This window comes from Equus caballus, chromosome 17 (assembly GCF_041296265.1).
Source record: "Equus caballus isolate H_3958 breed thoroughbred chromosome 17, TB-T2T, whole genome shotgun sequence".
NCBI classification, from domain to species: Eukaryota; Metazoa; Chordata; class Mammalia; order Perissodactyla; family Equidae; genus Equus; species Equus caballus.
Window position 1 is genome coordinate 34,797,001 of NC_091700.1, and position 15,726 is coordinate 34,812,726.

The 15,726-nt window shown below is 39.1% G+C and overlaps 1 protein-coding gene across 1 annotated transcript in view; it reads left to right on the forward strand.

Annotated features, from left to right (window-relative positions):
- The window catches only part of FREM2 (FRAS1 related extracellular matrix 2), a 169,549-nt gene that overhangs the window by 138,733 nt on the left and 15,090 nt on the right, over window positions 1-15,726 (forward strand). The window contains exons 13-16 of the mRNA XM_001915694.6: window positions 1,133-1,291; window positions 2,574-2,877; window positions 5,372-5,503; window positions 6,622-6,953. Of these exons, the coding sequence (XP_001915729.4) occupies window positions 1,133-1,291; window positions 2,574-2,877; window positions 5,372-5,503; window positions 6,622-6,953 (927 nt within the window). The remainder of the gene's footprint in view (window positions 1-1,132; window positions 1,292-2,573; window positions 2,878-5,371; window positions 5,504-6,621; window positions 6,954-15,726) is intronic.

A 15,726-nucleotide genomic window follows, 5' to 3' on the forward strand; every position in this document is an offset into this window, starting at 1 on the left:
TTGGAAGTTTATTCAGGAGCTAAGGAAAATTTATCAGCAAGGTGTTTGTGTCACCTTCCCAGGAGCAGATTCTAGGGGAGGAAGACAATTCCTCTACCCTCTGGGTCCTTCTGGCTGAGTTACAAATTAAATTGATATGAGACAGAAAAACAGGAGAAAATCAGACAAAGCTTTATAACGTGTATACATGGGAGAAGCCCAGGAAAACTGGGTAACTCACCAGAAGGGCCGAGGTTATCGTCTTAAATACTGTCTTTAGCTAAAGATGAAGAAGGATGTTCGGGATGTGGGGAGACAGTTATGGGAGGTTACCAGAAAAGGACAGTAAACAAGAGTAAGATTATTATGCAGAGTTAAGTCCTTGCCTTCCACATTGATAAGCGTTTCTAGAGATCAGGTCATCCTCCTCTTCCTGGTACAGAAAGGGAGACATCTTTACAAATGCAGATTTCCCTTATAAATGTAAATATCTCCTACAAACGGTAACTGATACCTCGCTTTCAGAGCTTTGATGATGTCTGAAGTTTTCTAAAAAAATAACCAGCCCCAAATAATCCTCATGCCAAAGAGACACATCTTGTGGTGGCAAATTCTGCTACCCTACAAGATGTTCACAGGTTCCTCTTCCGTCTGTGACTCAGCTTCTCCCTCTGCCTACGCTTCAGGCTGTGCTTCTGGTCTCTGCTCATTAAAGCTTTGCTTTTCTCTGGCGTCCACTTCAGTGCGGCCCTGCTATCACATGACCTCTAGGATCTGCCTTCTCTCAGAGTGCCTTTCAACTTTCCTTCCACTGTCAATTAATTGACTTTTTCATGGATCTTCCACTTCATAACACCCAGACAGATTTAGCTATCATCACAATTTGGAGAAAAAAATTAGAGCTCAAATACCTAGTGGACCAGTGGCCAACTCAGGCTGCCAACCCAGGGCAACCCAGGGAAGTATAAAATATGACCAAGGTGCCAGTGTTGTCTGAAACAAACTACATGGGGCCTGTCACTCTGCAGGGGCTCTGCATGTGACAGTTTTCATCATAATGAAGCCAAAGATTTATCTAGCATCATGGGAAATGTCCTGTACAATAGAAGCACCAAGAGTCAAATATTTCAGTAATCACATCTTTTCCTTCTAGATGACCAAAGCCATTGTGTATATAGAAGAAATGAACAGTATGGCAGATGTCACTTTTCCCTCTGTCCCTCAAATTGTGTCCTTACTGATGTATGATGACACTTTCAGAGCTAAAGAGAGTGCTGGACCCATGTCTGGCTATCCTGTCGTCTGTATCACAGTGAGTAGGAAATTGACAAAATTGAGGAAAACTGTAAAATAATTATTTAAAATAATTATAAACATTAACCAATATAGTATTGGCTTTGTCATGAAGAAATTAAAGTGGGAAAATACTAAAAGATTTAAGCTTTGAACTTTGGAAAAGAAAATAAAACATTAATCAAATAAAGCTCCGATTTTTCTTCCTTTATCTAACAGAGGTTTATTAACTGATGTACACAGTGTGTTATCTCATGTTATCTCACAGTCTGTCACTGATAGAAAAATAAATGTGCTGAACTCTGCACTAAAGGAATTTAAAAATAAGGAAGAGAAAAATATACAGGAATCACTCAGTCTACTATAGGGCAAGATGTGACTGTTATTATCATGAGAATGATGCACACTAGCTAAGGCTGCGCCTCCACGTGTGAAGGAAGGCTTGGGATGGTCTGGTGGAATTTCAGTAGTTTAAGATAAGAGTCAGATAAGGGAAGGTCATTCCAGGAAGAAGTGATTGCAACACAAGATACATTTAGAGGAACAGCGTTTAAAAATGGCATATTATCGTCACTTTTTTATGTGCCTTCTCTTAACTCGAAATTGTAAGCTCCTTGTGAGCAAAGACTGGGACATATTTATTTTTGCATAACAACAGTCCTGGTATAAAGACCTACATATAATAGGTACACATAAATCTTTATTGAATTAACCTAATAATTTGGTGCCAAGTCATAGAGGTCTTTAAATGTTGTATTAAGGAATGTGGGCTTTGTTTATTGGGTAGCAGGGAGTTCTTGCAGGGAAGAATGGTGTGAAAAGAGGGATTATGTTGGCGTGTTAGCAGGGCAGCTGCGTCACTTGTCTAGAAAGGGTCTGAATTAGACTGGGAGGTGGGTCTGGGAAGGGGAAGGAAGGGACCAACTTAAGAAACATTGGGAAAGAGGCAACCAAGTTCACTGACCCACTGGATGTAGGGGAAAGATGAGAGAGAAGCGGGGGGAGGAGGAGAGAGGGAGAAAGAACAACGATGATTTGGCAACCCGGAGGGTTCAACAGATGATGAAATGAATAGCAGTTTTACATGTATCAAGTTAGAGGTAGAAATGGAAGCTGATTGAAATGGAAGATTAGAGTTCATAAAAGCTATTCTGGCTAGGACAGGAATTTGAAAGTTGCATGACTAGCATGTAGAAATGGAAAAAGCAGCAGTGAAAACACTATACTAGAGAGAACTTGAGAGGAATCCTTTCCACATTGTTCTGTACCCTGGCCCTAACATAGTTGTTTGTTTTCCATAGGCTTGCAACCCTAAATATTCAGACTATGACAAGACAGGCTCTATCTGTGCAAGTGAGAACATCAATGACACTTTGACGCAGTACCGATGGCTGATTAGTGCTCCCGCTGGCCCTGATGGTGTGACCAGCCCCATGAGAGAAGTGGACTTTGACACCTTTTTTACATCATCCAAGATGATCACTTTAGACTCCATATACTTTCAGCCTGGCTCCCGGGTGCAGTGTGCGGCTCGCGCCGTGAATGCCAATGGCAATGAGGGCCTGGAGCTGATGAGTCCTATTGTAACCATCGGCCGAGAAGAAGGTAATGCACTGCCATTCTCACACAAAGACCACTGGGACGCCAGGGAATATTATAAATGTCTACCTCTGGTTATTAACTCTTCCAAATGCCCCCGTGTATTCCCTAATACCCTATAAAATCCCATTTTTACAAAAATATTCTTTAGAAAACAAATATTTATTCATTCCATTTATTTTTTTTTATTTTTGTGTTTGTGTGAGGAAGACTGGCCTTAAGCTAGCATCTGTTGCCAATCTTCCTCTTTTTGCTTGAGGAAGATTGTCGCTGAGCTAACATCTGTGGCAATCTTCCTTTCTTTTTATGTGGGATGCTGTCACAGTGTGGCTTGACAAGCAGTGCTAGTCTGCACCCAGCATCCAAACCTGTGAACCCTGGGCCACCGAAGTGGAGCACGCAAACTTAAGCACTATGCCACCAGGCTGGCCCCTATTCATTCTATTTTTATCACCTATTATATGCCAGACTTTATGATGGCAATAAGAAAAATAAGGCAATATTCCTGTCCTCGAGGAGTTCATACTCAGTTGAGGACACAGACAAATTTTAGGTCTGGGCAAGGCTCAAAGTGCAAAAGCAGGAGTGATTATTTCTTCCCTGAGTGGGTCAGGAAAGGTTTCATCAGAGGAGGTGCTTAGCTGAATCTTGAAAACAGCAGAGAAAAAGAGCATGAGTAATGACTCACGGAAGCATGAAAGCACCTGGAGTATTCTGGGAACTACAAGCAGAGAAGTAGGGAACCATGGGAGAGAGAGAGGAGAGCGGATCAGGAGATGAAGCAGGATGGTGTGCAAGGAGAGCATGTGATGCTGAGGCACCCCAAGCTGGTTGTTGCATGAGTAGGAGTTTGCTGGGGGCAGGAGGGGAAGGACAATCCAGGTAGAGAGCTATGGACCAGTGCCCATACCTTGTTATTACCAGGGATGTTCAGGCCAGGAGCCCAGACACATTGTGGGTGGAGAATAGGATGTAGCAGGAGACAACACTGAAAAGACAGGAAATCTACTTTATAACAAATCCTTCACTCTGCAGAAGAATTTTTAAATTAGATTTTTAATAGAACAGTTTATTCATAAGATTCCATTTCTAAAACTTCCATATGCATACAACATTTTAGAAGTTACTTTGTTCTATAAAGAAAAGTTATATGTACCACCTCCCACCATGATATATTCAGGATCAATATGTATTGATAGCCTGTATAAGAAACATGTTCTTTTATTAGGATTAAAACATATAGTTTTTAAATTTGCCTTAAAAACAAACTATTGTGTTGGTACCAAAAAATAAATAAATAAACAATGCCTTAAAATGAGTTCGCCTATTAATAAAACAGACAGACCAGATGCTGGGGCCTGCCTCTGATTTTATTCTAATAAGTACCTGTCTGTTCCCTCTGTTTTGTACAAATAGAAAAGAAATTATATATTCCCCAGTTCTCTTGAAAGTATAATCCAGCATCTTGGTCCCTACTGTGATATTAAAATGAAAACATCACAACTCTCTTACAGCAAATGTTGGAGGAAGATTTTCATGTCAAAATTCTTGAAGGCCGCAGAGAGAGGATAGATAGATAGATTGATAGATGGATAGATACAGAGAGAGAGATGATAGATGGATAGATAGAAAGAAAATGATAATTTTATATCATTATGTGTATCAGTATGTGTATGTGTGTATCAGTATGTTTTATATCAGTATGTGTATTATAAATTATAATTTATAATATATAATAACAATATAATACACATACTGTAAGAAATTATATGTAGAGAGAAAACTCTACTGTATACATTTTGCTCTCTGATTCTAAAACATTCTTTGTTTTAAAAGTGAGTGCATTTTTAGTTTTATTTGCTTATAAATAATGTATATTTTATAACTAGTCATAAGTATATCATTCTAGGGTAAACATCCAATTCACTTAAACTACACTTACTTTTTTCCTATTGCCTTTTAATAATTTTTACTGTCTGTTCACACTTTATATTAAAATGATTTTGTGAATATACTCATAACCTAGAATGTCCAGCACATGTTAAATTATATTGAACAATAACAATTTTTTCTCAAACTTTATAAAATACCTCAAATGTTAAGAAGTAGCCACTAAACTGTCTACTGTGAGTACTTCTCACACTATGGTCTTCTGCTTCCTTATGATGTCTACTCTCAGCAATGCCCTTAGTCCACAGAGAATTTTAAAGTATGTAGAAAAATAATAGCGCCTTCTCTTTTCTTGCTGAGGAAGATTGTCCCTAAGCTAACATCTGCTGCCAATCTTCATCTTTTTGTATGTGAGCCACTGCCATGGCATGAACACTGACAGACGAGAGGTGTAGGTCTGTGACTGGGAACTGAACCTGAGCCACTGAAGCAGAGCATGCTGAACTTAACCACTAGGCCTCTGCGGCAGGCTCAATAGTGCCCATTTTAAAAATATTCTTTAGGTCTTGTCTATCTTCTTTTAGCATAAATATGTTCATTTTTCCTTGAGGTCTTTGTCAGCCCCGGGTGCCAGGGATAGTGGGAGCAGAGCCGTTCTCAGCTAAATTGCGCTACACAGGACCCGAGGACCCGGAGTACGCAAACCTTATCAAGCTAACTGTCACGATGCCACACATTGACGGTAGGTGACTTGGGCAAGCAAATCCGTGGAGGTGGTTTGGGCTTCTCATTACCTGGTTTATTTTACTGAACACTCTAAATAACCAAGCAGACAATTACTGCTCAGTCTGCTGCTTCTGCTTCTTGCAAGTGTTTCTGCTTTCTTTCTGCCCAGTTTTTTAAAAAGTCTGTCAATTTAAGCATTCTCTAAAATTAGACAAATTTAATACATGTCCAAATACAATGAAACAAAACACTGGTTAGTAATCTAAGTGGACTTACGGAAAAGCCTTTGCGTATCTCAGTGCTCACCTTCAAGATGTATTTGATATTTCGTAGCTGGAATTTTATAGAGCTATCCCAGTATTTATTGCAATAACTAAGACATTTCCTAGGCACTAAAATAAAATAAAAAATGCAACTAACAATGTTGTATTTTGTGTTCCTTTTCTCTGGAAAGGGAAGTGGAGCCAGAATTTGTGAGTCAGTGACCTTACCCACACTTTATGAACATTTCCCCATGCACAGCAGACATTGTCAAGTTGTATTCCACTCAGTTCACTTTATACTGAAATAAGTTGTTAGTATTAATTTTATTACTTGGTGTGTTAGTTATATTTTAAGTAGGTAAGGGAGAGGAGATATTAGGAAATATTGAGAACTACAAGGTAGAAACTCTCTCTCTCAGAAAAAGGACATAATTCTGCTTTGTCTGCTTATTACAAACCCAAATTTGTGCTGGTGGGGGGGGGGTAGATGGGCAGGAATCTGTGCCTCTTTACTTTACAGCATAATGCTGGTGCCACATTTGACCATGCCATCCTGGGCTCATGTGGGACATGTGACTCAGGGGTGCAAAGGGCTGAGGAGGAAACCATCCGGGAAAAACAGACCCATGGCAGTGAGAGGATCAGCGTGGAAAAGTCAAATAATATCTTAGGATCATTTTGATGAGAGCTTTCATGTCACAGATCTCCTGAAAAATTCCAGGGACCCCCAGGGGTCCTAGGACACCATTTGATAATCACTGCTCTGGAGTGTTTTATAAGACTGGTCATCTCAAGAGATAAGGAAACTGTGAAGTGTTCTAAGCCCTTTACTGGTGGCGAGAATGGTAACAATGGTGACGCTTCCTCGTAGGCATGCTCCCTGTGATCTCCACCAAGGAGCTGTCCAACTTTGAGCTCACCCTCAGTCCTGATGGCACGAGGGTTGGAAACCACAAGTGCTCCAACCTCCTGGATTATACTGAAGTGAAGACCCACCACGGTTTCTTGACTGATGCTACAAAAAATCCAGAAATAGTTGGAGAGACGTATCCTTACCAGTACAGCTCATCTATCAGGGGTTCCAGTACGTTACGCTTCTACCGAAACCTGAACCTAGAGGCCTGTTTATGGGAGTTTGTTAGCTACTACGACATGTCGGAACTTCTCACTGACTGCGGAGGCACCATCAGAACAGATGGGCAGGTATGGACTTTTAACATCTGAGCTTTGGCCACTGGATAAACTGGTTGCTTTTGTTCAGTTACATGGATTTAGACTAAATTCTGACTCTAGTCTTCCATCTTGGTGTTGTAGGTCATTAGGTACAAGAGGGACCAGAGAATTGGCATGAGTGGTGTGAAAATCCATGTCTACTGGAACGTGTCAAAATATATGTATTTTTTTAGCAATGCTCGAAATCTGTTCTGATTTTATAGAAATCCAAATACTAATTACTCTTCAAAGTATACATTATCATATCTTGTATATATATACATATATATACACATACATATGTATATATATGCCTGTGATGTCTCATAAACCATCTAAAATGAGGATTTACAGGGCCAGCCCAGTGGAGCAGCAGTTAAGTTTGCATGCTACACTTTGGCGGCCCAGGGTTCGCCAGTTCGGATCCCAGGTGCGGACCTATACACCCCTTATCAAGCCATGCTGTGGCAAGCATCCTACATATAAAGTAGAGGAAGATGGGCATGGATGTTAGCTCAGGGCCAGTCTGCCTCTGCAAAAAAAAGAGGAGGAGCAGCAGCAAATGTCAGCTCAGGGCTAATCTTCCTTAAACAAAATAATTAATAAATAAATAAAATGAGGATTTAGAATCCTCAGAGTCAGTCTAGTTTTTCTCCCTTTACTGTCTTTCTTCTTCCTCTACCATCTATCTTTCCTTCTATCCTCATTTCTCCTCTTTTCTTTCTAGTTTTCTCCCTTTTCCTCCCTCTCTTTCATTTCTTCATCACTAACATAATCTAAAGTGTTTTCATTAAAAGCTTATTGTTGTTTCTACTCCTCTTCATACTGCACAGGCAGACTTTCACACATAAAATACACACACACAGTCCTCCTCACTACCATCATCATCAACAACGTTGTTGTTAAAATGATAGGGAAGCAAGGGCTCTGATAGCAGTTGTAATAGAGAATCTAAAATATGTAGGGTGTAGTTTAGAGCTGTAATGAGTATTTTAACTAAAAGCTATGCTCTGTCCTATCAGGACTGAACAAAGAGTTTATATAAATAGGATTATACATTAAAGTGTTGAAAGGTACCCAAAATACATCATGTCTTTCAAGATTTAGCCAAGACGAATTTTTTCTGTGCTATATTCCTGTGGTGTTAAAATATAAAACATGTAGTAGCAAGAGAAAAGTAGATGATAACTCACTCTCTGTCTAATCCCACAGCAAAGCTGTGAAAGCTGACAAGTTCAGCTGGTGTTATGTCAAGTAGGCAGTCATATATTTTGTCTGGGAATGTTGGACCCCAAGGTAGTGAGACATTATTTTAACCACCTCCTCTAAAAGCAGAAAAATATTCAGAAACTTGTATGGATTAGTAAAAGTCCCACATAAAAACACCAACAGGAAGACAGCATGGAACAGTGGAAAGAGGCTGGATAATGGAACCAAGCAAATGCAGACCCAAATGTGCTCTGATGTTTTCTAGCTGCATGTCCTTGGGCAAGTCACTTAAGTCCTCACCAGTGTTACCTCTTCCGCCCCTCTTCCCCAGCCTATCTTTGCCACCTGAAAGAAACATGAAAGAAAAAAAGCCCTATCCCCAGAATAAAAATAAAGACTCATATTAAATCTACGTCAGCCTTTTCCTTTATAGGTCAAATATCTTAGTTCCTTTAGCTCTTTCTCACAGAGCTTGTTTTCAATCCATTATTAATTATTCCTGTTTTCTTTCTGGTGGCTGTTCTCTTAGGATCTTGCTTAAGTCACAGAATCTATTGGCATAAATAAAATTGGATACAGTAATAGGATTACATTGTAGTTCTAGTTCTTCCCTGTTAAAAATCCCTTCATACTTGGAGCTTCTCTGTGGGTCTCATCTAGTCTATAGAATGTTTTCATCCTCCAGAATGTTTTCTAGCTTCTCTGAAAAATGGCAGCACTTTTCCATCTTTTATATATGCAACCCGGAGAAGCTTCTCTACTGAAAACTTGGCACTTATCCCGCTTAAGCCTTGTGCTATTATATCTGCCCACTTCTCCAATGTATCAAGGGCATTTGAATGCAAATCTTGCCCTCTAATGTGCTCATCTTTCCATCCAAATTGTACTATGAAACACTCAGCTGGGGCTGGCCCCATGGCCGAGTGGCTAATTTCGCGCGCTCCGCTTCGGCAGCCCAGGGTTTTGCCGGTTCGAATCCTGGGCACAGACACGGCACTGCTCATCAAGCCATGCTGAGGCGGTGTGCCACATGCCACAACTAGAAGGACCCACAACTAAAAATACACCACTATGTACTGGGGGGCTTTGGGGAGAAAAAGGAAAAATAAAATCTTTTTTAAAAAAACACTCAGCTAAACTGAATTTATGTTCTCAGGTTTTTGTTGTTGTTGTTGTTTTAACCACAGTTCCCCTGTTAATTCTTTAAGTTTGGTGTTTTTCTCTTCCCAGTACCTCTGCTAGCTAGAAAAGTCATTGCTCTGCTTCTATAGTTGAGCTGCCAATGGTTCTACTCCCTTAAGTGAAAACTGGCGACTACAGGTTTCAGTGAAGTTTCACCAGCCTGAAAGGCTTATGTTACATAATAGTAGGAATAACAGAGAGCACACTGTGAGAATTATTGAGCCATCCAGTTCTTAACTGGTTTATGTTACCTTCTTAAGTAGGATGGCCAGTTTGTTGTGAGTTTCTTCTGGAAGGATTGTTCTGCTTTTCTTTTTTTTTTAATTTACATACAGTGAGATGCTTAGATCTCAAGAGTAGCATTCTCTGCCCTGGGTGTTTTTTTTGTTTTTTTTTGTGAGGAAGATTGCTCCTGAGGCATCTGTTGCCAATCTTCCCATTTTCTTCCCTTTTTTTTCCTTCCCAAAGCCCCAGTACATAGCCATATATCATAGCTGCAGGTCACTCCAGTTCTTCTATGTGGGATGCTGCCACAACATGGCTTGATGAGCGGTACGCAGGTCTGCATGCAGGATCTGAACTGGCGAACCCTGGGTCACCAAAGCGGAGAGTGCAAATCCAACCACTCAGCCACAGGGCTGGCCCCCGGATTGTTTAATAGACTAACCATGATGATCAACATAATAGAGATGACCAGATTCAGTGTGAATCATTGAAATTTCAGGATTTTGTTATAAAATTCTAAAAGCCTCAGGGTGAACTAAATAGCAATACAATCTAATAAAACATGTTGCTTGCTCTTAGAGTGAAGCTCAGAGATGGCCATCTCATTTTCCCCTGCTTTCTTCCTTTGACTTAAACTTCTACTTCTCCCCTAGCTAATGATGTTTTCCTATATCCCCACCTGCCCCGGCCAGCACACATTATTTAAATATAGGTGAGGGAAAAGAAAATACAAATTAAAGTAGAAGAAATTTAACTCTGAGATATTTCCCTGATTTTGCCCCCATTAGTTTTGGGTTCTAGAGAAGAAGAGAAAATATCCAATATAGTACTAACAATAACAGTAATGATGATAACAACAGTATTAGCTAACATTTATTTAACGTTTATTTTGTGCCTGCCATCCTTCTGTGTACTTTACATACTTCCACTAATTCTGTCCTCACAACACCACTACAAGACAAGTACTAATTTTGTCCTCTTTTTAGAGATGAGAAAGCTGAAGCAGAGAGAATTCACATAACTTGCCCAAATTCAATTCACTTGTAAGCCTTTGCTCTTATCCACATCATGATACTTACCTGGACATGTAATTGACTGAATTAAAAGTCACTTAACTGAGTGAATGTGAGGAATGGATACGGTCACAGATGCGATTACAAGAAAGGCAAATGAACTTTTCTCTCTGTTCTTGATGTAAGAACGCTGCCCAACAGTGGTCATGCAGATGTATGCCAGATTACACAGACACCCACTGTTGGGGAAATTATGCAAATGCACGCCTTAATGCCAGTGGTCTACAGCTTCCTCTGAGTACTGGCAGAGCAGATTGAAATGAAAACAGGTTTCACAAGACAGCACCTGAAGGAAAGCAGCTAAATGCTTGGTGAATGCCTTCTCCTTTAGATTTGCACAGAGTTTTACAAAGTTTTACATTTCTGCATTTAGGATGGGAAAATGGGCAAAAACAAAGGTAAACCATCAACAGGGACTAAACTTTCTTGAGAGGAACTTCATAGTTTTATTGCCCATTCCATTGGACAACAGCACCCGAAGGAAACCAATACTGCTCAGGTCTGTTTGTCGGCTGCCAATTCTACACAGCTCTGGCCATGCATCTAACAGATGCTACTTTCCCTCTTCCAGTCCTTTTCTAGACTTGGCATCTTAGATCAAGGTAATTACCGTGCAAACAAATTGTCCTAACTGGTAATTGCTTCTGTGCGGAACACCACGGTGAAGAATTGATTGTTTTTTCTTCATGTGTTCTTAGTAGCTAAAGCTACTGCCATGAAATATTGCCAAGTCCCTGCGTTTTTCTTTGTGATTGAAAAGCGGCTTCTAACACACCCTGACAGGGTTTTCTGCCTTCCCTAACCTCCCACATTCAGCTTATTTAACTTATAAAAAGAGTTGCCAAACTGAAGGAATCAGCTGAAACATTCAGGACAGTTATCTGTTAACAGCAAAGGAAGTTTTATTAAGTTTTATGCAATTTGACTATTGTAGTATAGCTTTAGCTGATATTAAGACTATTTATGCTTTTTGCCATCTTATTCATTGCACATTCATTCATTAAAGAAATATCCAATAAACACCTACTCTGTGCCAGGAACCATACCAGGTCCCTGGTGAGGACCCTCGACAAAGTAGAGTTATAAGAGTCAAATCCTCACTCTTATAAAAGTTAAGAATTTTACTTGCCAAGGAAAAGAAACTTGGAATTTCTCTAATGATATTCAATGTTAAAATCATTTTTAATAGTATTTCTAAAATATAAAAGCAGATAAATAGCAGGAAAAGAAAAGCAGATAAATAATTCTGCTCCACCTTTTTGTATGATGTGTTTTGTAAATAAAATTTTAAATTGTTTGGGTATACAATGAAAAATACTTGTGATGCGAAATAGTTATTAAAGTTAAACTAAGTTTTTAAAACTCTTGGATATTTTTGGCAATTTTTCTCTTGAAAACAACTTCCTTTAAAAATAGAAGACCTCAATTCATTCCACCTTCCCTCGGCCTGGCTGTCTGTATTGCAAGGTCAGAATCTTAACTCTCACTTTGTTGGGTAAACGGCAACTAATAACATGGTTCAAGGAGCATGAAAAAGCTGCAGAAATGCAACTTCAATTACAGTTTGCACTTGAAACATGAAGTTGTAATGAACTTATGAAAAGACATGGTATGATTTTGGAAGAGTAAACATGTTTTTTCTTAGTTGCTTGGTTCAAGGAATAATTTTCCTTTCTTTTTGCTATGTGTTTGATTTAGAAACAAAGCTTTGGTGCTTTAGAAGTCATCTCTTTTCATCCCATTATTTTTTACTTAGTACACAGATTTACTCTTTTTCACATGTATGCCATGCTAAATCATTTTTGCAAGAAATAGCAGGAAGAATCCAAAATGTACAACTTTCATGAAGCATATTATTTCCTATTTTGTGAAATTTGTCAATTAATTTTTTAATAAAGTGACTTTCTTAAATAAAAGTGATGATATCACCATGGGAAGCTGGAGAACTAAAAAAGTATAAAGTAAGAAAAAACATCTCGCTCATTATCTCACTATCACCGTACGCACACATATTTTCTAGTCTCTTTTCAATATACATACACATTTTTAATAGTAGCAGTGTAGTATTGTTTATACCATTTTGTATACTTTTTTTTTTTTTGAGGAAAATTAGCCCTGAGCTAACTACTGCCAGTCCTCCTCTTTTTGCTGAGGAAGCCTGGCCCTGAGCTAACATTCGTGCCCATCTTCCTCTACTTTTTATGTGGGACGCCTACCACAGCATGGCCTGCCAAGCGGTGCCGTGTCCGAACCCAGGATCCGAACTGGCAAACCCCGGGCCGCCGAGAAGCGTAACATGCGAACTTAACCTCTGCGCCACCAGGCCGGCCCCTGTATACTGCTTTTTAACTTAACATATTGTGAGCATTTTCCCATGACAGGGAAAATTCTTCAGATACATCACTTTTGATAGCTCCATGATACTTCGCCTTGTGGGTGTGCCATCATAACTTATTTAACCATTGTTCTATTATTGGTCGGTTTATTTCTAATCCTATTATTGTAAATATCTCATAGAATTGCCCTTAATACTAAAGAGTTTTTGGACCAGCACTGACCCTCCCTCATCCCGGGGTCTCCCTCATGCGTATCCGATACCACAGACCTTCAGAAAGGCTTGTAATTGGACAAAAGCCAAAGTCACTTTCCTCCAAGTGTTCCTGGATGTGTAGACTGCTATTACTCAGAGACCTTGGCTAAGAATTCGAACTTGTTAAGACAATGTCCTCAACTGAGTTGCTAAGTATACACTTTACTGAGATTTCAAGCTTTTGAGATCTATGAGCCTTCTTCACACATTCACAGACACCACCGTCTTGGTGATGTAGACACACTTCTGGCAACAAAAGCAGCAACAGAAAAAAATTCCTACCAGTGGGACATCCCCACCAGTGGGAGCCCTCAGATAAAATTCTAACAGCTCCGGCTCTGTTTTCAATCTTTGAAGTAAGCACAAACCATGTATCTTGCATGAAGGTGGGAGTAGATGCATGATTGTAAAATATTTTTAAATGATTATTGTTTTCAATATGTGTGGTCTAATTAAAAGACCTTGGGTATAAGAGTCTAATCTGTGCTGTCCAATATGGTAGCCATGAGCCATGTGTGGCTATTGAGCTTTCAAAATGGGGCCAGCCAGAATTGAGATATGTTGTACGTGTAAAATACACACCAGATTTCAAAGACTTAGTACAAAAAAAGAACATAAAATATTTCATTAAAATATTTTACATTGGTTACACTTTAAAATGTAATAGGTTTGATATATTCGGTGATATACTGGATTAAGTAAACTATATTGTTATAATTGGTTTCACATGTTTCTCTTTACTTTTTAAATATGACTACTAGAAAATTTAAAATTAAATGTGTGGCTCACGTGCTTCTATTGAACAGTGCTGGTCTAGACCCTTGAATGTCAGTCCTAATTGTACTGAATAATCTTTGGCTTGCCAATTACCTTTTTCGTGGCTTAAGTTCAACACATGTGAAATACAGCGTTGCTCAAGTGAAAGTTGCAAAGGAATAAAATAAATCTAGATTAGTTTTTATTAGTACATATATACTGCTTACTTCTGCAGGAATTTTAAAACATCAGTAAGATAATATGTAAGTTGGATCGCTTCAGCTATATGCCCAAAATAAGTGAAGAATTAAATCTAATGTAATTTTCCTCAGCACTAGTTCTCACCTTAGGCAACATTATGAGTATCCTTCTTCTTTTGGGGCACGCCTCTTTCTTCCTATTTGTCCGCTTTCCTACCTATGTGACACAGATCAGCAGACTTTCTTTTGCCCCTTCAGTAGGCAGTACCTCCCCAAATATATACTCACTGCCCGTTATTGGCCACTTAGTAGTAGTAGTAGAAATTTATATCAGTGTGTTAACTTTCCAGCACATTTGAATTTTACACTTTCCCTTTAAATATGGAATTTAAGGTATTTTTTGCCTTCACTGGGGAAACTTAAGCATCAGTAGGGACATATGAACTCACTCATCATGTCACACTTTCTTTAGGAGCAGTAATACCAGACTTAACATATATTTCTTTTCGTTTACATCAATACCGTAAAAAGTCCTGTGGTACAGACTGAAAGAAAGCTAAGTGCTCATTAAGATGACATGTAGAGGTTAGATTGATTGCGTTGCATTCTTCAATTTTACAGGAAGGAATGCTTAGCTGACCTGGGTGATGCACATAGTTCCCTTTAGGCTCCAGCTCTAGACAGATATTCTAAGCAGACAGAAGACCCAGCCATGGTGAACAAGAAAATGCCATAAGACGCTGATTCCGTGTCCACAAATGATCAAACCCTAGGGCACCATGAGAATCAAATGAAGTTAAATAAGAATTAGTGTGGGAGGTGGATGCTAAGTAACTTATTCCTTGGAAGTGAATGTTAATAGTTCTCTCCAAAATAGCATAGTCGGTAACATTTGGCGGATAGAGTATAATGTTGGCAAAAATTATTCTTAGAACCTAGAAAGTTTAATTGGAAATCCATGACTAAGCGCTAATGTTTTAAAAATGATGATTTATTAAAATCACAGGATGAAATATTAATTATGCCAGTGGCATATGGAATGACTTAATCGCCCTACAGTATACTGTCAGAGTGTTAACCTGCACTTCAAGATCAATTTCTCAATAACTGCAATAATATCCATCAATAGAAAAGAACTATCTCCAAGGACTTTGATTGCAAGGCCCCTCTCCTGCTGGCCAAGTCAGCAGATAATGGGCATTCTAGCCACTACACAGCTAGGAATCAAATAATTTGTTTGATTGATGGTTTTCTTTTTATGTATATTTGTTGATGATTCAAGTCATCATTTTTGTGTTGAGGAGTTTACTTTTGTCTCAAATTATAGTTATCATGACTTAAATTATTCCTTAACTCATGTCTCTGATTCTTGTCGCCAGCTCAGTGTGGAAGGGCAACTAGACTGGTATCAGAAAGCCTGACTAGAACTTCTGAGGAGTGTGGTCCGACCCACGTTTGCTCTTGTGTAGAAGGAGACAGTGGTATTTGTCTTACTATTCTGTAGAGCTATTTTGAGAATTACGTATGAT